At 42.9% G+C, this 24,878-nt stretch overlaps 1 protein-coding gene across 3 annotated transcripts; it reads left to right on the forward strand.

Moving 5' to 3' along the window:
* The first annotated feature begins 34 nt into the window (after window positions 1-34).
* Window positions 35-23,483, forward strand: LRRC45 (leucine rich repeat containing 45). 3 transcript variants are annotated; one of them, XM_032211368.1, is made up of 18 exons: window positions 35-249; window positions 2,580-2,890; window positions 3,664-3,725; window positions 4,364-4,434; window positions 4,988-5,166; window positions 6,652-6,780; window positions 7,349-7,461; window positions 8,448-8,506; window positions 9,667-9,744; window positions 11,428-11,563; window positions 11,761-11,838; window positions 12,629-12,740; window positions 12,858-12,928; window positions 13,726-13,818; window positions 13,998-14,090; window positions 14,912-15,085; window positions 17,729-17,876; window positions 21,983-23,483. In XM_032211368.1, exons 2-18 carry the CDS (start codon window positions 2,653-2,655, stop codon window positions 22,177-22,179), a joined length of 2,031 nt encoding a protein of 676 aa, XP_032067259.1. In that variant the 5' UTR covers window positions 35-249; window positions 2,580-2,652; the 3' UTR covers window positions 22,180-23,483. The 3 variants fall into 3 exon arrangements, with proteins under 3 accessions (XP_032067259.1, XP_032067261.1, XP_032067260.1); XM_032211370.1 differs by having other exon boundaries at window positions 17,667-17,876; window positions 21,983-22,069; XM_032211369.1 differs by lacking the exon at window positions 35-249 and adding an exon at window positions 2,366-2,465.
* Window positions 23,484-24,878: the final 1,395 nt, after the last annotated feature.

The following is a 24,878-nucleotide window of genomic DNA, read 5'->3' on the forward strand; positions in this document are numbered from 1 at the left end:
GCCCCGCCTCTTCTAACCAAGAGGCATGCTGGGAAGCGTAGTTAATTTTTTTTGTTCCTCCCGCCTTTCAGTCCCAGTGTAAAGCTGCTGATATGAAAAGAGGCGGGAGGCTTAAGTTAGAAGTTTCGTTTTAGGACAGGAAAGAAAGCTGAGCTGGGGTCGGTGCCCGAAAGCATCGAGTCAGGCTCCGAGGATGGAGGAAATAGGGAAAGAAGGGGGAGCGATCACAATAGGAGAGTCTTGATTACAGTGAGTAAGCCGCCCAGGGAGGCCACCCTTGGCAGCTCAAGGCATTGCGCCGCCAAGGTGTCCTGCTTTGTGAACCCGCTTCTCATCGACGCTTGCTTAGCGGTTCCGCTTACTTTGGTTTTTGGTTTTTTATTTGTTTATTTCGTCAAGCATGTATTAGACAACATATATATATGTATAAAGTAAACATGATTTTGGATACATGAAATGGATATGAATACAAGGGAACATTAGGACAGGGACGGTAGGCAGGCTGGTAGCCTTTTGCTCATCAGTCCTCTGCTGAAAAGTTGTGAGAATTGACTGGGTGGACGTTGCGTGGACCTTATTGAATCACATAGTCTTGAACTTTAGTTCTTTGCTTGTGGGACTTCCATCCAAGAAAATAAGTGGATTGACGGTTTAGGACTGAGATCTATGTCTGTAGAGCCATAATATCTTGAACTCCTAGGACTTACTTATAGATACAGAACTGTTTGCAACTCAACTCCATTGAATTCACTGCTGTAAATCTAGCTTTAAAAAGTGGCTTGGGGTTCTTCTGGATTCTTATTTTCTAAAGGCAATTCCGCTAGGACTTGACTTCAGTAAACCTGTTTAGGATCTTGCTTTAAATCTAATAATTTAGAAGTCCCTTTAAGTGGTTCCCCACCAACAAGTTATCTTTAATAGCTGATTCCTTTCTTCTTTTTCTTTCCCTCCTCCTTACACTTCTGTTTAATATTTTCACTTGTAAGTATTTAAGAGAGATGAACGTGAGTTTAGGGTTTAATGTTGAAAATTCACCAAAAACTTTTAGAAAGGATTAAAAATAAATAACTGCTGGGATATTTTTGAATAAAATGTAGGAGGACTAGGGAGTTGTGTGCATTAAATGTTTTCAAGCCTTTTTAATCACATTTTAAAAGATTACATTGTATTAATTCATATCGAATGAAACAAAGTATTTCTAGAAAAGATTCCACAGGCTTCAAAACTATAACATACCGTGCTTCCCCGAAAATAAGATAGGGTCTTATTTTCTTTTGACCCCCGAAATAAACACTTGGCATTACTTTTGGGGAGGTCTTATTATTTTTGAAGTGCAGGAGGCAATGAGCCTGGTCACCTCATGGCTGCTGCTGTGTTGTAATATTTTGGGGGAGGGCTTATTTTAGCACATGCGCTCAAAAGCCCAATTGGGCTTATTATCTGGGGAGGTCTTATTTTCAGGGAAACAGGATATTACATGATTTAAGGACCAATTCAGTTTGGGGTGGGTGAAATACTCTTAAATTGTTTCAGTGCTTGGCCTGTGGGAGTAGATTCAGTTTCTGAGTGATGAACACATAAGTGTCAGTTCATTTAATTTGAACTAATTTAAAGGAAATGGATTATTACTGTCTAGAATACAGAAACACAAAGTGCCTATTGTAATTATACATAGTATGCTACATTATCTTCTCACAGACCACAACACCATAATGGCAACAGGATGATCCTAAAACAAATATCTGGGGAGAGAGGCATCAACTTGGCGCCTTTGTGCAAAACTTTGGCTCCATCCCTACATTTTAAATTAAATTAAAACATTAGCTTGTTGACACACAAAGAATAGACAAACTTGCCAGATGTCGCATGTTTGCAGAATGTGCAATCCAGATTTTGACAATAAAACCCACACACTGAGTTTCAAGGAATCCTGTACAAAACACACACACACACACAGGGCTGCACACATGTTTATGGTAATGAGTGGTGTCTCAACTCTACCAGAAGATACAACTTCAAAGAATGCAATTGGTATATTTTATCTCAAAACACAGTTGTGCATAAAACAATCACTAAATGTATTATTTATTTAGTTGAATCATTTTTATTTTTCTGCCAAAACAGGATCTTAAGCATATGTTTTAACTGATATCTTTGCTCTTGACCATTTTATTGAACAAATATACTCCCTATAGTGTAAATCTACTGTTTCTCAGTAGGGAGAAACAACACCAAAGAAATACCGTAATTAAAATGCCTCTGAACTACAGTTCCCAGCATGCTCTATTTCCCAGGTAATAAGATGTAGAAGACAAGATATTTAACTACAGTTCCCAACATGCTGCAGTCCCCTTAGTTACAAAAGTAGGCATTGGCAGTTGAAGGGCGAGGCTTTAGTTCTAGCAACTCTCCGCAAGGTTTTGAAGCAAGTTTGATTGTTTGTCTCAAGGCTTCTAGTAACAGAGGTATAAGACGGGGAAGATGGTTTCAACATTTGGAGATTACTTAGATTAGGTTCAAATAAGATCACTAAGCAAAATGTGCTCTGGCAATAACCGGCGTTTGTTGTTGTCCACCAGGCTACCGGCTGCTGCCTTTTGATCTTGCCATCAGTCTTAACCCCTTATCTACATGGGGGAATGAGTGAAGCTGATGCCTGCCACAGAGATGGATGCCTTCCGACAGTCTTATACTAGGCTGTGCAAAGAGAGCGGTGCTGAGCCTCAAGAGAGTATCCTGCCACACTTGGAGGAAGCAACAGGAAGAAACCGCTTGGATTTGGCCACCCAGAGCCTTTCTGTAGATAGTTGTGGAGTCCTTGGCAAGCTCTTGCAGGATGACCTCCAGTTCACTGAGCTCATACTGAATGATTGCATGCTGAGTGAAGAAGGTGGGACCTCCTCTGTCCATAAGCCAATTCTTTATTTCTCCTGTCCTGAAAACTTATTGGAGTTCATGGCACTTCCATTCTGTTGCTTGCTGTTAACTTCTCTTTGTAATCAAACACTCTGTGTTAACAATTTGGCTATACGGGTCATCTCTAAAATAAAAGATCAGTCATAAAATTGGGACAAGGACATATGGTGATACATACCTTCCCAAAGGACAGGAGGAGAAGGAAGTGTTAAGAGCCATGATGGCGAACCTATGGCTCTGCAGGCACATGAGCTGTCGCCCCAGCTCAGCTCCACCACACATGCGCACGCACCTCCCACTGGCCAGCTGGTTTTTGGGTCTCCGCAGCACATGGGAGGGGGTTTGTATGTACATGCGTGGGGGAGGGGTGCAGGTGGGGGGTTGTGTGGCGGGGGGGTCACGCGCACATGCGGGGGGACCGTGGTAGTTCGCACATGCATTGCATTACAGGTATGTGCATGTGTGTGCTTTCAGCATACGGCGACAAAAAGGTTAGCCATCACTGTGTTAGAGTATTCAAGAATATATTCTCATGATCAGCCGAAGTAAATCTATACATTGTTTAATAATAGGACAGTGAGTTCACATGTCACATCAAGCATGAACTCACCCACTCTGGTTTACTCAATAAATCATGGCTAAACAAAACAAGATTCAGTACAATGTGTGAATGTGGGTTTGCTTGTGTTTTTTTTTTTAATTGGGAAACTTGCTGACATTTTCAGATATGATTCTTTTTCCTTATAGGGGCTAAGCTGCTATTACATGGACTTTGTGCCAATACAGTTGTGAAGTTCTTAAATTTGAAGGTGAGTGTGCTGCATCTTAGTCTTAGGGTGGCAAAATGTCTAGGATGCTTTTGCTTTGGGAAATAATAGCAGGGTGAACTTAAAATAGTCAAAAGCTTTCTGAGGCAAATCATATAACGAGTCTATAGGGTGTGTGCAACCTTAAGAAACCTGTTGGTTTTAGAATAGGAGTTGAAGCTAAGTAATTTTTGAATAATTAAATAATATAAAATGCACAAACAGAATAAAGGTTAAAAAAAAGAATTCTAGTAAATTATTTTTCAGCTATGTATTTTTTAAGCATATTTATATTTCCCAATCCTTACTATTAGATATTATAATAGCATTATTAAATTTACTATTAATTGACTATATTATCACACACATACCAGTAAGTATATGGATGTATATATGCATACACATTTGTAACTCAGATTTACATCAATTTTCACACCATAATTTCTTTCCAAATCAATACTGGGAAGTTATCGATAAAATTTCTAAGCTGTCTTTCTATTTATACAAAAAATGATGTACAATGGTAGAATCGTAAAGGTAACTCAGAACCATTAAATGTAAAACATAGAAATGCACATAAATTCTGAATGTATCTTATGTTTTGAGTAATGGAGAGACTGACTAGGTTTGGTTTCTTTTAGGGAAACAACATGCGAGCTGGTGGGGCTGAAGCTCTGGGAAAGCTCCTCAGGCAAAACAAGACTATCCAGAGGTCAGCAATCATAGGGATATGGGAGGGGAGTGTCTCTCAATCTGTGCACACCCAATTGGTTCAGATTGCCAGAGGAGGATTCCAATATTTGCATTATGTCTGCTGGGAGAGAACTCAGGGTTCCCTTTTCAACTATAACCTATGTCCATGATGGCGAACTATGGCACACGTGTTAGAAGTGGCACGTGAAGCCATATCACCTGGCACATGTGGTGTCGCCCTTCCTCTTTTAGGTTTCTGGTGTGCTTGATGATCAACTGGCCTTCATGCGTGCAGCAGTGCCGGAAACAGAAAGAGGTTTTCCGTATCCGTTTTCCGCCATGCGCATGCACTCCGGCCAGCTGATTGTTGAGCATGCATACCCTCCAGTAACTGGAATAGCATACATGCCAGAAACCAGAAGTTCCTTTTGCTGCCCACGCATGCCTCCTGGGCAGCTCCTCTTCCTGGTTGCAGCCCAGGCGAGTGCATGTGCGGCCCCCTTTGGCCCTTGCCATCACTGACCTATGTCTTCTATGCATCGGCCTCTATTAATTGTCTCCTTCTTCCCAAGGCTCACTTTGGAATGGAACAATCTAGGTGTATGGGAAGAAAGCTTCACTATCTTCTGTGAGGGGCTTGGTGCAAACCACCATCTCCAGATGTTGGACCTGCGCAATAATCAAATCAACCATCAGGGAGCAGGAGAACTGGCCATGGCACTGAAAGCCAATTCTAACCTACAAGAACTTGGTAAGCCTGGCCTTTTTAAAAACAGAGGGTAACTCCCATGCCTCCCCCTTTGACAACCAAGATCGTTTTACTGGGAAATACAGATTGCTAAAAAGATTATGCTTGGTTTATTAAGAATTTTGATTATAATAGTCAAATCTGATGTACATTAAACTTAAAGAAAAAAAAGAATAGAAGGAGTAAAAGGATTGGATATACATCACATATCCCATCTCTTATCTACAAACAAATCCATAAAACACCATGTTTTTAGTCCCAGTATCAGTAGCAAGTCCATAAAAGGTTGCCAAAAGTAACAATGTATTATTATATATGTTATAACCTTGATCAAATAAACCAGCTTTATATTCCTTCCTTTTACTTCTAATAATTTCATTCATTCAGATATTGTCATAGGATTTAATTTCTCATTTCTTCTTTTTGCCATTCTTCAAGGTTTTAACAAGCCACTTTTGTAAATCCAGTAGGGAAAAAATAGATCACTCTCTGGGTTTATCATTTATATTTCCCTTTTAAATTTTAAAACTTCATCCAATTTATCTTTTAGATCCAATGAAACATCCTTTTCTTAGTCATTCTCTTGCCCTGTCAGTTGTAAATCCAATTTCCTCTCTTCTCATCAGATAAAATTTGTTCTACATCTATCATTTATTTATTCAATAATATCTTTTGGACATAGTCTATCAATAGAAGCAGACTTCATTAGTGACATTGTTGATATTATGGCTAGTGTTTACCGATTCCATTCTTCAAAAGTCTCCATCAGAAATTTTAAAATGTGAAGTTTTTTTTAAAAAAATCTTTAAAAGTTTACACTATAGTGGTGAGCAAGTTGGCTAATCCCATTGTCTTGTAACTGGACAAAACTGCTATCCTGCAATCTCCTTACAAGGAGCAGCTGTCTAGAACACTTCTGGGCAATCTCCTAAGCTGTCCTTATCTAGAGAGATAACAAGGAACAAGTCTGCTCACTGGTTCCTTGTTTTTTGCCACAGATATCTGTTCTACTTTTGCAGAGCCATTTTCAGTTCATCATACCTCTGGTGGAAATCTGGAAATAATTTCTGCTAATTTGAAAATTGCATGAATACTGTGTAAACTAGGTGGAGCTTTTTATGGAATTAGAGCTGATGTTTATACAATTAATGAAGTATTTCAGCTTGCAGATATTATACTGTAGTACATCCATTCCAAAGTAGATACTTTTGCATGTAGTCTACCAAGTAAGGGGGGGGGGGGGACCAGAAATGTCCAAAGGTAGGCACAACTTGAGAGGCCTGTTCTGTACAATTTGGTACAGAACTATCAAAAGTTAAGCCATGCTGATTGACTTGATACTGCCTTCCTAAGCAGTGCTCAATAATAAATTCTGCAGCACCCTTTGAGAAAGACCATTTAGAGTTCATCTTGGTAAAAGTCAACTGGTTTCAACCACTGATGTACCATTTTGGGAATGCAAAATCTGGCATGAATGTTCTTGCTTAGATCTGCGCTGGAATAACATTGGGCTCTTGGGAGGCCGGGCACTTCTGAACTGTCTTCATAGCAACCGGACAGTGCGGCAGCTCGAATTAGCGGGGAACAATGTACCAAGTGATATCCTGAAGGCTGTGGGTAAGCAATTGTGCTAGCTTTCTACTTGATAAAAAAAAATTAGATTCAACTCTGGCTACAGATTGTTTTACTGTGTTACGTCTTTACAGCTGGAGGGCTAAGGAATCTCCATACTGTGTGAAAACCTAGACTTTTTCAGAATTCTCAGAGACATTTCTAACTCTGGATTTAGAGATCTACCCTGGGAGTGGGCAAGGAGTGGACAATAGCAGTTTAAAGTCATTGCTGTGACATCCAGTTTGAGGGGTTTTAAAAATATTGTAATGATAAATTACATAGTCTAACAATGGGGTGGGTATTAGATGGCTGTATACAGGCATACAATCTGCTGACCTTTTTGGGGGGTGGGGGTACATTATAAAATAAATTATTGTTTTGACAGTGTGGGTGGGCTCCAGAGTTCATTAATGATTGTTTGGAAATAAAATGCTGGTCTAGGCAGATCCTTTGTCAGATACAGTAGTGGTGATGATATAATTTCTGCAGGATTACAAGCAGCAACATTTGAATACACCCGCAAGCCTGTTGAATGAAAGCACAGTTAACTTTATGGTTCTTTATGGTTCAGATCAAGCAATGGAACATAACCAAGAGCGTCAGAATATTCTCTCCAAAAATCGTAACATGACAAAAGTTCTCAGCAAAGAGGTGATGTGCTTGAAAGAGGAGAAAGCTAAACAGGTTGGTTGATCTGAAGTACTAACAGTTGTGGTAGGTGATGGAGCTTGAATGTATAGTTTTCTCAACTATGAAAACTGACTGAGTTACTTTAAGCCAGTTAGTGGCTGAAATCACCCAGAGCCTTGGATTTGTTTTGCCATGATTTATTGAATAAGGAACCGTTGACTGAGATCAGCCCAAATCAAACAAACAAATGATAATTTAGTGCAGTATATGAGCCCAGGCATTATTTCTCAAGCTAGCCTCCTTTATATTGTGAGATTAAAAGGAGATAAAACAATTTAGAATGCCCTGATCTCCCTAGTAGGAAAAAAAAAGTAACTTCCCCTCTAGAGCTTAACTTTGGAAACTTTCAGCCTAAATTTATTTTTTTACTCAATAAAGTGACTAGCTACATACTTATATGTTGCGGCTTTTACACGCTTCTGATGGGCCGCTCATGCTTGTAGCCGAATGAGAAGAAAAACACCGGACAAATCCTTCTTGTGATAAGCTCTGGCCCCGAGCAATGCCCGGGAGGCTTTTTTATTAGTCCCAAACAAAGGAAAGGTGTATACAAAATTACATCAACAGGCACATGACTAAATACTCCAATGATAATAATGCTGCGTGGCAAAAAGCTTCGTCTCTGGGCAAAAGAGTGAGGTGAGTGGAAAGGGGGGCTGCTTCATCCCTGGGCAGGAGAAGTGAGATAAGGAATAGGGAGGGGGGAGTGGAGGAAAGTGAGCAGCTCGCATTCCTGCCTTTGAAATGCTAACTGCTAGATAGATGCTGGTACAGAAAGGCGCGCTAATTAATAGGAAGACTTACGTATTGCTAACAAGAATGTTTTTGTTAGCATCCATCTCTGGGCCTGTGTTTTCCAGACAGCCTTAGCCGTCCTATACACAGAAGTGGTAATGGATCTCAACAATATGTAGGGAAGGTTGGTCTACCAAATGCTTGCACTTCAAAAGGATTCGGTTAATGTTAAATCTGTTTTACAGTTCTTGGATCTAATGGACACCATTGATAAGCAGAGAGAGGAAATAAACCAAAGCAACAGGTAAGCGCATTGAAGTAACATGTAGAAGTGATACTGTAGTGTTTTCAACACTTTTCCTGATGGATGTCTTCCATCAGCATCAGTGGAATCAAAAGCTGCTGAGAAGTCAGAGAAGACCAGGTGAGTTGATCCCGGTCTTTGGTTCCCCAGCCTTTTTCTTCTGAGAATTGAAGTCCACACATCTTCAAGTTCCAAGGTTGAGAAACACTGAGTTAGAGGATTCAGCCCTTCTTTCTTTCCTTGGGGTACGGACAAGAAATCAAACCTTAAAGATATAGCAATTTCTAAAGGAATAACAATTTTTTGAACCATCTGGACTTCCACTTAGAGTCCAGAAAACTTCAGCCACCTCTCCAACACTGTTTGGCTATATATATATATATATATATATATATATATATATATATATATATATACACACACACACACACACACACACACATACACATACATACAGATATATATACACATATATATATAAACATATATAAACGTGTGTGTGTGTGTGTAGCATTTGTAGCATAAACATATATATAAATATAAATGGGTCTGTGTGTGTGTGTGTGTGTTCATTCGTTCCAGCATAATCTGGAATGCCTTGAGCAATTTCAACCAAACTTGGTATACAGATGACTTAGCCTTTGGAAACAAATACTGTGGGGGTAAGACACCCCTAAACCCCCTCAGGGGGTGTGTTCTGTTAAGATACAGCCTGTTGTGGCTTAAAATGGCTTCTATGGTACTGCCGTAAAATGGCTTCTACTGTATAGCACAGTGGAGTTGCCATGGTGACGGTTTCACAGTATGCCACAAGGATGCTCCCTCTGGTAAGGTGGAAAATCCAACATTAGAAATTACATTTGGTCCAGACATTTTCCCCATATAAATAAATACCTGGGCAACTCTGGGTTATTAACTATTAGTAAATAAGGACACCATTGTTTGGCAGCTACCTGAAAGAGATCAGCCATCGATACACCATCCTGCTTGCTCAGGATGAGGGGAGAGCACTCTATATAAACTGCAGAAAATATTTTTTACTAGTACTGGTTCATATTTTGCCCAAAGGGATCCTGTCTTGTGAGGACAAACTTTCAGTGCAAACTCTACCCACGGAATGTTCCCTTATGCATGGATATCCCCCTTTGCTCTCCTTGCAGGGTATCAGCAGCACGAGTTGAGCGTCTACAAGAGGCCTTGAATGAGCGCTATTCGGTGATGAATTCTGTCAAAGCAAAGTACGGAGAACAGTTTTGCAATGTGGTTTGAGTAAGCAGGCTAATGTTGCTGATGACAGTCCCAACTCAGATTTGATTCCAAATTGGAATGGTCCATCTGGCACCCCCATTTCATGATTCAAATGAATGGAAAATTGTGGAAGCAGAGGAAGGAACAGTTATAAAGTCAGAGAGGACAATTGACTGAGTAGCCCAATGGCAAAATTCAGTAATTGTATAAAAGAGAAGCAGACTTACTCAGCCATAATCCTAAGTACAAATATAAAATAATATACATATGGGGAGGGGGGCCAGCGGGAAATGGGGAACGTATTCCATCATTGTAAGAATGGGTGACAGAATTTGAGAAGAGAAGAGAAAAAAGTCAGGCTCCTGTTGTTAGGAGGCACTTTTTCAAATGCAAAACTTGACTTGTAGTATACTTCGGAAATGTGGCCACCAACACAATAATTCATTCAATGCAGTGTAAAGCAGATATTCACCTATGTACATACCTGCAGGTAGCGCATCTATGTATTTAGCAACCATTCAGATTTACAAGGTGCTGAATGAAGGGATATATGTGCCCATCGTTATAGCCATTCCAGTGCTCCCACTGCAGTGGTGGGATTCAAATTTTTTTTTACTACCGCTTCTGTGGGCGTGGCTTTGTGGCCGTGGCAGGGGAAGGATACTGCAAAATACCCATTCCTTCCCCTCCCCACTAACCCTGCTTTCCAGCTCCGTTCTGTTCAGGGCAACAAAAGAAAATCAGCTTGGAGGCAGCGGGGGAGGGCCCAGCCTATTTGCTTGTTTTCCAAACTACTCAAAATTGCTGCTATCAGTTCTCCAGAAACTGTCAGAACTGGCTGAATACCATCTCTGCCCCACTATCATGTGATTACAATCTAGGTGCTTGGCAACTATTGTATACTTACAATCCTCCCACGATCATGTGATCGCCATTTGCTGTCTTCCCTGCCAACTTCCCCACTTAAGTCAGTGGGGGAGCAGGTAGGGAAGATCTTAAGACACTGCCACCTGACAAGACAAGAAGACTCCTCTGGTTTCTGGGGGCTGGCTGCAAACTCCTTGTGCTTGCAAACACTGCCAAAACCCTACTTAGATTTTGAGACAGATGCAGCACGGGGAGTCCTTTTGTATCTGGGGGGCTTCCTGCAAATGTCCCATTGGTGCACATATTCTGTGCCTGAATCCTGCTTGGATTTGGTGTGGACCTTTTTCAGTCAGCCTCTTTGAGAGCAGAAAGGCTGCCCATCATAGAGTTTTAGTCCCACGTGAGTCCCTTCTGCAGGCAGTTCTTTTCCTCCTTCCACTTAACAACCCAGGAGATCACAATGTCATTTGAGAGAATTGGTCACATGACATCTTGCTTAATGACCATTTGAATCAGTGACCAAAGATTTCGATCTCAGGTACATGTATTACGGAAAGCCTTCAAGAAACACAAATTCTGGATCTGCTTTGGTCAGCCTGACACTCCAGATCCAGAGGGTGAGGTTAATGAGTAGATTTGACAATAGATACGAACTTAAGGATTGCTTAGCTCCTTTACCATTCTGGTTACTCTGAGGCAAAAGTCTTGCTTTGCAGTGCAGGTGCTCTTGTTGCTGAGCTGCTGGCTCAGAAAATCTCAAGGGCAGCCTTGAAAGTAGCTCTTACTTGAAACTTGCTCCCTTGCAGACTCCAGATGACAGAGGCAGCTTTGGCACTATCAGAGCAGAAGGTGTGCAGCCTGGGAGAACTTCTAAGCACAGCAAAGGAGGACCAAACAAAACTGATAGAGAGCCACGCCAAGGAGCTTCAACAACACAAGAAGGTAGACTGGGGATGATCTGAGGAGTCAGGGAGAGTATATAATCGAGCAAGGAATCTGGCACTATTTGAAACAGATGTCTTTGCTTGACACAAGACCAGTATTAGTGGGAAAAGGGTGTGAAGCCAAGGTTTGGATCAAACAAGGAAGGACATTGAAAATAGGAAGAAAGGCTGACTGATGCATCTCTTCTTTTGCAGAATTCTTCTGATCGTGAGGTAAAGCTTCTGCAGAAACTTTCAACAGCCAGTGAGAATAATTTCCAGCTCAAAAATGAGGTAAGAAATTGGCATTCAGCCAGCAGAAGTAACCTGCAGTACTGCACTCTAACCACCGCGCCACTATGGATCAGACAAGCTTGTAGATATATGGACTTCATATTCTCCAGCCACCATGGAAGCTGAAGTCAACACATCTTTAAGTTCCCAAGGTTGGGACACACTCCATTAAGAGTTATTTAACTAAGATCATCTCAGCTTAGCTTCTGACTCTTGGATGCAGCCTTGGGCAATAACAGCTTTGGTCAATTGCTTCAGTAAGTTACAAGTTGTTAGGAGCCATAAATATGTAAACACAGTCAATCCAACACAGTGGAATAGTTTGCCCAGGAAGCCTGCTAATCAGGCTGACAGCCATTATTCAATAGACAATCAGTTGCTAGGTAGGCTACCAGGAAGCCTTCAGACAGAAGGCTGCCAAGGATTTCTTGTTGCTTGTGAACTATAGGTTGCCTGTTTGGGCTTGACACTCTTTCCCAGCAACCTGTTGATTTGATTTGATTTGATTTATTGCATTTCTATGCCGCCCTATTCCCAGAGGGACTCAGGGCGGCTCACAAACCAAAGTAAGGGGGTGGGGAATACACACAGGAGGAAAAACAACGGACAAACAACTACAACAATTTAAAAAACACTCAACAACCACACAATTCGAGCGGGGGGCGGGGAACTCATCAGCCCAAGGCCTGTCGGAACAACCAGGTTTTAAGGGCTTTACGGAAAGCCTGTTGTAGAGAGATTGGGGGGGGGGGGCTTGTCTGTCTCTACTATGAGTAGGATTTCCTTTTAGGTGGATGAGCTGGAAAGAAGATGTAAAATCCAGCAAGAGCAGCTGTTCCAGGTGAAGGAGGAGCTGACCCACACAACTGCAGAAATGAAACTGAGAGCTATACAGGCTGAAGGTGAGCATAACTCACAAGTCTTCAGCTACTGAGTGAAAGAAGGGCTTTGTTGGAGTCCTTCAAAAAGGGAAGAAAGATGAAAGGAATTGGGGACCTCACTCTTTTGTTTTTCCCTAGAACATTTGGAAAATGAAAAGAAGCGATTCAAGCAGATCCTGAGTGATGCAGAATCCCTTCGTGTGAAGGAGGTGAGGCGGCAGTTGGAATTTTAGCATTCCTACATGGAGAGAGGGGGTGGCTGAAGTGGATCTGACTCAAATGTGCTTTCCGACCTGAAAATAAATTCAGCATCTTCTTTGTAAGATAGGATGCAATTATGGCTTGCCTACAAAGGTCTTGAGCTCTTCCATCCTGGCCCATATGAATAAAGGAAGTCCTTTGGGAGTGTTGTAAGACTTGGTCAGGATGCCAGGAAATGGTTTCTTCTCAAGGGTTTCTCCATTACTGAGCCTCCAATCCCCTAGCTCCATAGAAATAATTGCACACTTTCACTATTGCTTCACATCTAAATTCAAGAGTCTGAGACCAGGGAAGGCAATTATGTTTCTCTTCGTTGGATTTCTTTTTTAGTTCAGGGTTCTGGGAATCAGACTGTCCTAAATAAATCTGTTTCCCTTTTTACAATAGGATCGTCATTATCCTTCAAAATTCAGGGCTCTGGTTTTTCATTATTTATCTGAGGAGGATGGATAGTTAAGAAATTAGATGGATAGGTGGGCGAGCGGGCGGACAGACAGACAGATAGATAGATACTATAGATAGGGATGGATGCATGACCCATTCTATGGGTTCATATTACATTTGTATGTTTGGATTTTTTTGCTAGGAGTTGGAAAACGTTGCCCCAAGGTTTCGTGGAATAAATAATTATGTTTGCTCCAATATTCTTCGTGTGTCTCCCATTTACCAAAGAGAAAGGCTAGTGTCAATCAGTTGTATTTATGTGCTGTTAAAAATCCTCTGAACAATGTTGTGTGACATGCAGGTAGGACAGTTAACTCAGCATATGGAGACAAGTGAACATGCTCTACAGGAGCGCATCCAAAGGCTGGAGGCCATCCGCATTGGGCTCGAGGAGGTGAGTGGAATGGCTTCCCAGTATTGTTGATTTTTTTCCCTGAAAACCATAGAGAAGTCTTGTTCTTGGTGGTTTTGGATCTTCTCTAGGAATATGTCCAGGTTCAGACCACTGCAAGTTTCTTGATTTGCTTTTATGATCAGAAATTGCAGTACATTGTTCTTCTGCCTTGTTCCTAGGAATTGAGCCAAGTGAAAGCTGCTGCCTTCATTGAACGAGGCAAAATTGAGGAAGAAGTCATCAGAGTCAAAAAGCAAACCAGGTTGGAAGAGGTAAGATTGGCAGGACAGCTTAAAAGCAACATTGCTATGTTATTTTATCTGTTAGGTAGCTTATAATCCCATCAGACATTGTAATTCCCTATTCATGCCAATGATACATCAGAAACGAAGTAGAGATAGAGACGCGGGACCAGCTGAGACTGGTATTTTCTTACAACTGGCATGCTGGGATGTTCTACAGTTACAATGTTGGATGAATGTCCATTTGGGGAGAATTTAACATTAGGTTTTCCAGTTCATCAAGCTAAAATAGTCTCTCTTGCTTGACCCAGAACTCTGTCTCTGTTTATTCTACGTCACATCACAGTTATTATTATTAGATAAAATAGAATGAAGAGAATGAACTATGGTTTAACTTTTCCTTATAAAAGCTGCAGGTGGCAAAAGGGAAGCATCCGTTCTTTTCTCATATCCTCAGTGTTTTTCAACCTTAACACCTTTATAATATGTAGACTTCAATTCCCAGAATTCCCCATCCAGCATTCCCCAGTTGCCAAGGTTGAGAACACCCGGTCTAGACCAACCTGGGAATTTTGATTACATCTCATTATAACTGGGGGTACCCAAGTTGAGGGGTGGTTGACGATGTTTTATAATTCAGAGGCTTTATTTATTTAGGGGTCCTTGGTGCTCCCTGAGCTTGCTGGTTTTCTTGCAGACATTTCATTACCCTAACTAGATAACATTATCAGTACTAGTAAGAAGGGATGTTTGCTGTCAGTAATAGATTGAAAAAAAGATGGCTGCTTTCTCTCTCCCTCCCTCCCCAACCCCCCCCCCCCTCTCTCTCTTCTTTTTTTGGCAACTAATAGCAACAGCGCCTGGAGCAGATGGAGGAGAAGCTGAGGCTGATGATGCAATCTCGTGATGAGGCCCAGAATCACTGCTTGCAGCAGAAGCAGACAGTGGCAGAAGCACACGCTAAGGAGGGGCAGTTGAGTCTGCAGGTGGAAGGACTCAAGAGGCGACTGGAAGACCTTCAGCAGGTGAGGGGGTTGGAAAAAGTCCCACAGGAAAGAAGCCTGATATCAGTATTCAACTGTAGGCTACAGTTCCTTGGGTACATACCTGGGAGTACAGGTGGTCCTTGACAATCAATCACCTAGCCATTGTTTAAACTCCCCACCGACTTACCTGGAGGGTATAAAATATAGAATAACAGAATGGGAAGGGACCTTGGAGGTCTTCAAATCCAACCCCCTGCTTAGGCAGGAAATCCTATACCAATGATGGTTAACCTTTTTATTGTGTGCCAAAAGCATGCATACATACATCCATAATACAATGCACACAGTGCCTTCATGTGCGTCCTGCACATGCATATGCAACCCTCCCCTGTACATGCAGGTGTCCCCCTGCCCCCCACGCATGCACATGCAAAGCTGTCACGCTCACCCCGCTCCCACACGTGTGCACTCTCCTGCATGCACCCCCCCTCCCCGTGCATGCATGGCAGAGACCCAAAAACCAGCTGGCCAGACGAGGCGTGCGTGTATGAGCGGTGAAGCTGAACTGGGGCAATGGCTCGCATGCCTGCAGAAAGGGCTCTGTGTGCCACCTGTGGCACACGTGCCATAGGTTCGTCATCACGGCCCTATACCATTCAGCCAAATGGTTGTACAATCTCTTCTTAAAGACTTCCAGTGTTGGAGCTTTCACAACTTCGGGAGGCAAGCTGTCCCACTGATTAATTGTTCTAACTGTCAGGAAATTTCTCCTCAGTTCTAGGTTGCTTCTCTCCTTGAGAAAAGTACTTAAAACCCAGATTCAAAGTTTCAGTGGCCAAGTCTCCTCCCCCCCCCCCTCCGGCACAGTCAACTAATTGCACTTTGGGCGCAAAGACTGCATTTACAGCTGTTTGCAGCATCCCACAGTCATGTGGCCGTTTTATGATAGTTTTGCCAAAAACTAGGGATTGTGTCCGTTTTTTTGGCAAAACTGCCCCCATAGCGAATGATTGGCTTACTTAAAGACTGCGGTGATTTGTTTAACAGCTGCTGCAGGAAAGGTTATCTGACCAACCCATTTTATGACCATCATGAGTTATTACCTTGATAGGCAGACTCCATTATGGTTGTAACTTGAGAACTATCTGCAGGCTCTTCTGAATAGACATAGGGCATGTTTTTTTTTTAAAGTCAAAGTTCAAATGCTCCTAGATTATGGACTCCACACTGCAAAGCAAGGGATAATAGACTGTTTTATAAAACATGTGAAACAAGTAAATTGTCTAATTAACAAATATCATCTTTTGAGTAGTTTCTTCTGCCTCCAGGAAAGTTCTCTGGTATAATACCTGGTTGTTGCAGACTGTAAACAATGGTTATAGTATATAAGTCCTAACATTTGTGGGGTTTATTCTGTTCCTAGAAGTGGTGGCTCAGTGGCTAAGACGCTGAGCTTGTCGATCAGAAAGGTTGGCAGTTCAGTGGTTCCAATCCTTAGCGCTGTGTAACGGAGTGAGCTCCCATTATTTGTCCCAGCTCCTGCCAACCTAGCAGTTCAAAAGCATGTAAAAAATGCAAATAGAAAAATAGGAACTACCTTTGGTGAACAACCTTCCATGCGCCTTTGGCATTTAGTCACGCCGGCCACATAACCACAGAGACATTTTTGGACAATCCTGGCTCTTCGGCTTTGAAATGGAGATGAGCACCGCCCCCTAGAGTTGGGAATGACTAGCACATAGGTGCGAGGGAAACCTTTACCTTTTATCTTAGAAGCACCATATTTGAGCCAAGAACTTTTTGTGATATTCTGGTATTCAAATCCAAAGTGGTGATGCTGGCTGGTAGTGGGTGCAGTTGCTATTCCTCTTGGCAAAACCTTAGAGAAGATCACCTTTCCTGTTTCATACTCAAATACTCACAATATCTCTAGCAGTTTCAACATAACTCCATCATAAAAATTAAATAATTCCTTTAAATTGAGCCTGACTCTTGGTGGGGGACTTGACCCATCCACATAGTTTTCTTGGCAATGGCAGTGGCTTCCCATTGCTGCCTTCTCAAATGAAGGGTGGGAAGTGGTATTCCCAGTGGTGGGCTGCTGCCGGTTCGGACTGGTTCAGGTGAACCGGTAGTTGCGATAATCAGCTGGCCCCGCCCCTATCTTATCCTTTATTTCCTTCTTTCTGGCTCAGCTGATTTGCATGGCACAGCTGATTTCCACCCCTCCACTGTTCTAATTCCGGGGCTGCCGGAAGGTAAGCAGCTGAGTTTCAAATTGAAAGCGTGTTAGGGGCACACGAGCAAAGCACCAATCACCAAATCAGTTGTTAAACCTGTTGCAGCCTACCACTGGCTATTCCTCGTCTACTGAACAAATTAGAGATTTACTGACAGTATCCCATCCAAGTAACAAGAAACATCTGGACCTCCTTTATTTTTCACAATTACCCAAAACTGCTTAGATGCTCTACGGGGTTAGACAGCCTCCCAATTTTATTTGGGAACATACATATCCCAAAAGTGGTAAAGGGAACGTGAGACACAGGAGAAATACAGGGTTGTTGGGCCGATGGTGAAGGTGTGCTCCATGTGGCTATTATGGTGACTTTGTCTGTAGTACCAACATTTGAAGCACAAGCCGCTGATTACTCCCCACCCCCTGTGTGCTATGGATGGCAGGAGCTGGGCATTAAGGAACAAGAGAAAGTTTCTGAGGTCAGCAAAGTGCGTGTGGAGCTGCAGGAGCAAATTGGTCACCTGGAGGCTGAGAGAACAGCACAAGAAGGGCTGCGGGGGAAAATTGCGGCTCTTGAGCGCCAGCTGAAAGGTAAGTAGAAACACCATTTTTCTTCCACTTAAGTACCTGCAGCAATTTGTATGATGTGCCATAATATTGCACCCGTAATTAATACCTTACCTACTGTAACTGAAACGTAAGTGAGGCTCCAGATCTGGAGCTAACATAGGGGAGAGCAGGGACACAGGAGGCAGGTGATGGGTCTCTTGGTTTTCTCAGCAGTACTGGGCTACCTCTGACCTTTTCTCCAATGGGTGATTCCATCCATTTCTCACTGCCACCATGTCTGCTTCCTGGCATTTCTGTCAGCTTGTTGATATACTTTTGACATTCCTGTATCTCTTGATGTTCCCTTAGACGTGATGGTGAACCTATGGCATTCGTGCCACAGGTGGCACGTGGAGCCATTTCTTAGAGCATGCAAGACGTTGCCCTGTCAGCTCCATGCGTGCTGGCCAGCTGATTTCGGCCATTTTTTGCCGTTTTTTGCCCTCCAGAGGCTTTCCTGAAGCCTCCGGAGGGCTTCCCTGAAAAACAGGCCAACACGCAAACCAGAAGACAGAAAACGGGCTGTTTCCAGCCTCTGGAGGGCCCGTTTTCTGACTTCCAATGGCCCTGGTAGGTCCATTTTTTGCTCTCCCCAGGCTCCAGAGACTTTCTAGGAGCCTGGGGAAGGCCCTCCAGAGGCTCAGTGTGCAAACCGGAAGTTCAGGAATGGACTTCTGGTTTGTGCGTTGGGCTGTTTTTCACCCTCTAGAGACTTCAGAGAAGCCTCCTAAAGCCTCCTGAAGTTTCCGGAGGGGAAAAAAAACAGCCCTTTGGGCAACCTGGAAGTCCATTCCCGAACTTCCGGTTTGCACATTGAGCCTCTGGAGGGTCTCCAGGGGGCCTGAGGAGGCCGTCCCCAGGCTCCTAGATAGTCTCTGGAGCCTGGGGAGGGTGAAAAACAGACCTACTGGGCCCATCGGAAGTCAGAAAACGGGCCCTCCGGAGGCTGGAAACAGCCCGTTTTCTGTCTTCTGGTTTTCGTGTTGGGCTGTTTTTCGCCCTGTGGCAGCTTCAGGAGGATTCCCTAAAGCCTCTGGAGGGCAAAAACTGACTAACACGCAAATGGGAAGTCAGAAAACAGGCTGTTTCTGGCCTCTGGAGGGCCTCTGTGCAGATGGGGAAGGCCTTTTTTGTCCTTCCCAGGCTCCTAGAAAGAGCCTGGGGAAGGTAAAAACCGAGTCCACCATGTCATCACATGCCAAAAGCATGAGGAGCATAAGGAGGGGCGCGTGTGCAGGCGCGGGAGGAGGGCGCATAGAATTATGGGTGTGGGCATGCCTACATACGAACTCCCCCCCCCCCCCACGCTTTTGGCACGCGAGAAAGGAGTACCCAAGCAACTCATTTCCTTAAAGGCAGGGTGAGACTTCCATTTTCCCATTTATCATCCCAATCTGACTAAGTGTTGTGGTCTGCTGGTGGCCTGCAGAACCGGCAGCAGAATCGGACAGTGAGGAGGTTGGGGAGGAACATGGGCCAGTCCTGGAGTATGGAGAAGGCTCGGACGAGGGCTCTGCGTCAGAGGCAGAGAGAGGACCAGGGCCATCTGGCAGTTACTGTATTTTTCAAAGTATAAGATGTACCTAGCTTTTGGGAAAGAAAACAAGGGGAAAATATCTGCTTCTGCCTTCCAGTAATTTGCCTCCTTGCAAAAAGCAGCAAACAGTACAGACAATATACACTGTTTGTAGTGTTACATTTCAGACTATACTTGTACAGATGCTGATAAAATTGATGTGCTTTCTGGTAGTATAGTTATTCTCTGCTATTTAAAAGAAGATACAATAGCTCTGGGCCTCTTCAGATCAAGCATTTATTTTATAGCAATAGCAATAGCAGTGGACTTATATACCGCTTCATAGGGCTTTCAGCCCTCTCTAAGCGGTTTACAGAGAGTCAGCATATTGCCCCCAACAATCTGGGTCCTCATTTTACCCACCTCGGAAGGATGGAAGGCTGAGTCAACCCTGAGCCGGTGGGATTTGAACCGCTGAACTGCTGATCTAGCAGTAGCCTGCAGTGCTGCATTTAACCACTGCGCCACCTTGGCTCATTTTAAAAAGCTTCTTCATTTTGTTAAGCTGCCTAGAACAATAATAAAGAAGTCTTTAAAAATATCTCTAATAATTTGAACATTCTATAGGTATTTATAGTTATTGACTTACCTCCTTGCAGCAGACAGCAAACAGCCTGATTAACACAGGCTGGGTGGGTGGGGCTACATTCAGTGTATAACACACACCCAAATTTTCACCCTCTTTTAGGGGGAGGGGAAAGGTGTATTTTATATTCCAAAAAATATGGTATGTGCTATCTCCAGAGCCTCCAGAGTCAGACATCAGCAAGGCAGAGGAACAGGGGGAGCCAGAGCTGCCAGAAAGCAACAACAGTTATGACAAAAGGGACAACTTGGGAGTAAGGCTTGAAGGAGTGGCCCCTCCCATAAGACATAAAAGAGGAGCAAAGGCACGTGAGCTTTTGCAGGAAGCAACTTTCTTCATTCTAGTTGGTTTACATTCTGAAGCCCCGTTTTGACTCTGTGCTCCATGTGGCCTTGCAAAGCTAATTGCCAATTAGGTCTTTGGCAGCATGTCAAGGGAGATAAAGGTGGGTGCTTATCAGCCTTATCCTGAAGGACTGTGGCAGACTTCTGTTGGACTCTTTACAAACTATTTGTGACTCATTACGGGCTGTGAATGAACATAATTCACAGCCTTTGAAATAAAAAGAGGGTTTTGGGGACTAAAGGTATGGTTTTTACTGTCTCGGGAAGCCTAGGTCAGAACAACTAGAGGAAGGAAGCTGAATGTGGTAATGATGATCATTGCTGATATTAGTTAGTTTGGGTAATGAAATATTTGCAAGAAGACAACCAAGCTCAGAGAGATAACCTCAGTAATAATAAGTAATAATAAGCATCTGCCACACAACACCCCAGACTTAACAATTGTTGATAAGAAAGACAAAATGTCTATGTCATGGACATTGAATTCCTGGAAATAGCAGAAGAGAAAGAATCGGACAAAGAAGAAAATTACAAAATATAAACCATGCAAATAGAGTGGCTGTAATAAAAGAAAGCAAAAACGCTACCAATGATAAAGTGTCCCTTGGTTGCATCTAGAGAACCACTTGAACACTCTGGGCATTGACAAAATCACCATCAGTCAATTGCAAATGACAGCTTTCCTTGAAACAGCTTTCATCCTGTGACAATACCATTAATATTATTAAACAATATCTGCCTATTCCAGGTCCTTGGGAAGGATGTGAACAAAAATGCCAAATCCAATCTAAACATCCGGCTGACTGGGTGGCCAACCATTGTAATTCCTACAGGCCATCTTCACTTGTCAAACATCATTAAGTCTGCAATTCTAGATAAAAGTCATGGGGGCTTTTTGGTTTATCTGGTCCACAGATATCTCATGTCTCGCTTTTTCCATCTCCTTGCCTGTAGCATCCCATCCTTTTTCCTTGCTGAAAGCCAGTTCAGTTCTCTGGCTGGAGAACGGTTTCCTGTTTGATTTCTTACTGAGGAATTAATTGATATTGTACTGGTGTAGGCTTTCACAGCTGGTATCTGCTGGGCAACCTCAGGATTCAGTGGCTATGGTCTAAGCAACAGATTTTCTGACATTTTGCCAGCAACTCCGGCTGGCATCTTCAGTGGCAGGGTGGTCAGACCATAGTCAACTAAGCAAGGACAGACTGACTGGGCCGTGGTCTTTATAGTCATGGGTCCAGACCACCTTGACTCTAAAGATACCACCCACTCTTGCTGATGAACCACAATCACTAAACCTTGAAGCCCAATACTCCTCAATAATGCTACAAATCTTTTTTGTTGCCATGCTAATGGTATCTTAGGAAGAAATTGGCCACAGTTAACGTATCCCGGTTAGATTGCTCTTTCATTCTAAATTTAGACAATGACATCATCTCCATGTTTCAATCATCTAAGAAATTATGTAACATCATGTAGTTCTCTTGAAGCATGTAAAATATATTCTGCCTTTAAAGGATTTCATTATCTCGAGTCAAAAAAGGCTAAATGCATTTGTGTTTCATTTTTTTTCTTTTTCTAGTGTTGTCCAGTAACCACCGGGAGGCACTGTTGGACAAAGAGGGCGAAATCTCCAGCCTGCTTGAGAAATTACGGGTTCGGGAGGCAGAAATCTCCAGGATAAGGGAGGAGGAAGCTCAGCGGGCCAGTTTCCTTCAAAATGCCATCCTGACCTATGTGCAGGGTTCCCCACTTGGCCCTCTCAGCCCCAAGAAATGAAACTGAGTTCTGCCCTTCGTTAGTCCCACCTTCAAGGAAAGGAGTCATAGGAGGATCATGGTGGCCAGGCTTCCTTATATTTCTTGAAGACCAAAGAATCTGCATGGCCACTTTCCTGGAACTAAGTGTGAAGTGTTACTGAAGAACTTGTGGCTGTTTTAGAGAAACCATCTTAATTTCTGTGTCAAAATCTTGTTCAACCACGGCAGCAAGAATAGTCTTCAAGAGAAAGTCATCTATCCCCGTGTGTAGCCCATAGACACCAATGTATATTCACACGAGTTCTCCCTCACTGATTTTGGCCTCGAATTTAGATCCAAAATGCACTTCAGTGCTAGGATTGTCCTTGGAAAAAACAATGCTTTGAGGTGATTGCCTCTTTGAAATGCTTTAATCAACAAATAGTAAAAGGAACATTTACTAAGTCAGCCAAATCATGTAGATTTTTCCTATACTCATTTACTCTGCAAGATCTACAGCATTCCAGATAATCTCAAAAGGACTAACGTTGGGTCTAGAGTCATTTGGGACTATCCTGACCCAGTAGAACACTGAATTTATTTCCCACGTCTGAGAATATCCCTGTTTTGTCTAGTTTTCTAAGGAGCTCTTTTACAGTAAACCTCAGCCATTAATTCCTGATTCCTCTGGACCTAAAGGTGAAACAGATGGGGAGTCAGGGTTTGGTTTATCCACGAAGCCTTTTCAGTTTCAGTATGGAGAAGAGACAGCTTCTCTCCCTGATGACAACATTTGAAATGTGAGCCAGAGGCTAGAATAACTTCCAAATTATCCTGATTTAGCAGTAGTTGTCTTGAGAACAAGATGACACATATGGAACAAAGAATGGTTTTTGGTTTTTAGTTTTATAACTAGTGTGAAAATGAAAGATTTGAAATGTTGCCATTGTTGCAGGGGCTGGCTTGCATTTATTTCCATATATATTATAAATTTATAAATAGACATATTTATATGCAGTGAAGCATGTAAGAATATCTGCTCTTACAGGTTTAATTGCACATAAATATGTCTATATTGCTTTGATGGCACATTAAAATGGGTGAATAGGTTTTAAAGTGGCAAGTATACTTCAGGGTAAGGACTTTTCAAATCATACATATTAGAGCAAAACTTCTAAATTTCACACATATTAATGGGACTGCAGCTAGCAGTGATTGATTAAGAAAAAAAATCTTGCATTGGGAAGATTAAATAAAGTGGTGATATAATGTGCAACAAAAAAGAAATCTGTAGTAGAAATTATTGAAAAAGGATTGAGAATAAAACTGCCGATGTAACTTCCAGCGCCTGAACTACTGTGTAAGTACTGCTTAGTTCTGTTAAGATAGCTTTGGAAAAGATGTAGGGAAGTTAATGTATTAGGCTACTGTAAAACGTGTCGCTTTTTGATTTACTTAAAACTTACTTCTTGTCTTAGTTTAGCAAAGGAAGGTAAAAAGAAAGAGAACAAAAAACTTTCCAACTTTCAGACCTTCCCAGCACAAAGATCAGTTATCAGGAATGGTTTTTTGTTGTTGTTGTTGTTGTTGTTGGTATAATGCCATACCAAAACTAGGAGGCTGTCATAGTGGAAGATGAGTTACTTTTGACGCGTACATCCTATGTTACATATTATTAGTTCTTGAGTATGATTTAATGATTGTGCATTAAAAAAGCACAAGTTTATAGGTTTATAGGTTTATTAACATTTATAGGCCGCCCTTTTCCCTGAGGGGACTCAGGGCGGCTTACATAAAATCAGGGGAGGGAAATACAAGCAATAACGTAGACAAACATAGAATAAAATAGTGAGCAACATTCATTCATCATTCGGGAGGGGCAATTATCTTTGTCCCCAGGCCTGACGGGCTAGCCAGGTCTGAAGGGCTATGCGGAAGGCCTGGACGGTGGTGAGAGTACGAATCTCCACGGGGAGATCGTTCCAAAGGGTCGGAGCTACTACTGAAAAGGCTCTCCTCCTTGTAGTTGCCAGCCGGCACTGGCTGGCAGATGGAATTCGGAGGAGGCCCAATCTGTGAGATCTAATTGGTCGCAGGGAGGTAATTGGCAGAAGGCGGTCTCTCAAGTACGCAGATCCACTACCATGGAGGGCTTTATGGGTGACTAGTAGCACCTTGAAGCGCACCCGGAGATCGACAGGTAGCCAGCGCAGCTCGCGGAGGATAGGTGTTATGTGGGTGAACCGAGGTGCACCCACAATCACTCGCGCGGCCGCGTTCTGGACTAGCTGAAGTCGCCGGATGCTCTTCAAGGGCAGCCCCATGTAGAGCACATTGCAGTATTCCAGCCTAGAGGTCACAAGGGCCCGAGTGACTGTTGTGAGAGCCTCCCGATTCAGGTAGGGTCGCAACTGGCACACCAGGCGAACCTGGGCAAATGCCCCCCTGGTCACAGCCGTCAGATGGTGGTCAAAGGACAGCTGTGGATCCAGGAGGACTCCCAAGTTGCGAACCCTCTCTGAGGGGTATAGAATTTGACCCCCCAGCCTGAGCGATGGAGTACTGGTCGAATTGTTGGGAGGGAAGCACAACAGCCACTCGGTCTTTTCCGGGTTGAGTACAAGCTTGTTAGCCCTCATCCAGTCCATAACGGCCTCAAGGCCTCGGTTTATCACGTCCGCCGCTTCATTGAGTTGGCACGGGGCGGACAGATACAACTGGGTATCGTCCGCATATTGA

Source organism: Thamnophis elegans, chromosome 2 (genome assembly GCF_009769535.1).
Source record: "Thamnophis elegans isolate rThaEle1 chromosome 2, rThaEle1.pri, whole genome shotgun sequence".
In the NCBI taxonomy this organism is placed as follows: Eukaryota; Metazoa; Chordata; class Lepidosauria; order Squamata; family Colubridae; genus Thamnophis; species Thamnophis elegans.

Coding starts and splice junctions, on each gene's coding strand:
- LRRC45 (XM_032211368.1), top strand. CDS start 2,653: ATGCCTGCCACAGAGATGGATGCCTTCCGACAGTCTTATACTAGGCTG. Junction 8,507..9,666: donor GAAATAAACCAAAGCAACAG/GTAAGCGCATTG, acceptor CTCTCCTTGCAG/GGTATCAGCAGCACGAGTTG. Junction 9,745..11,427: donor ATGAATTCTGTCAAAGCAAA/GTACGGAGAACA, acceptor GCTCCCTTGCAG/ACTCCAGATGACAGAGGCAG.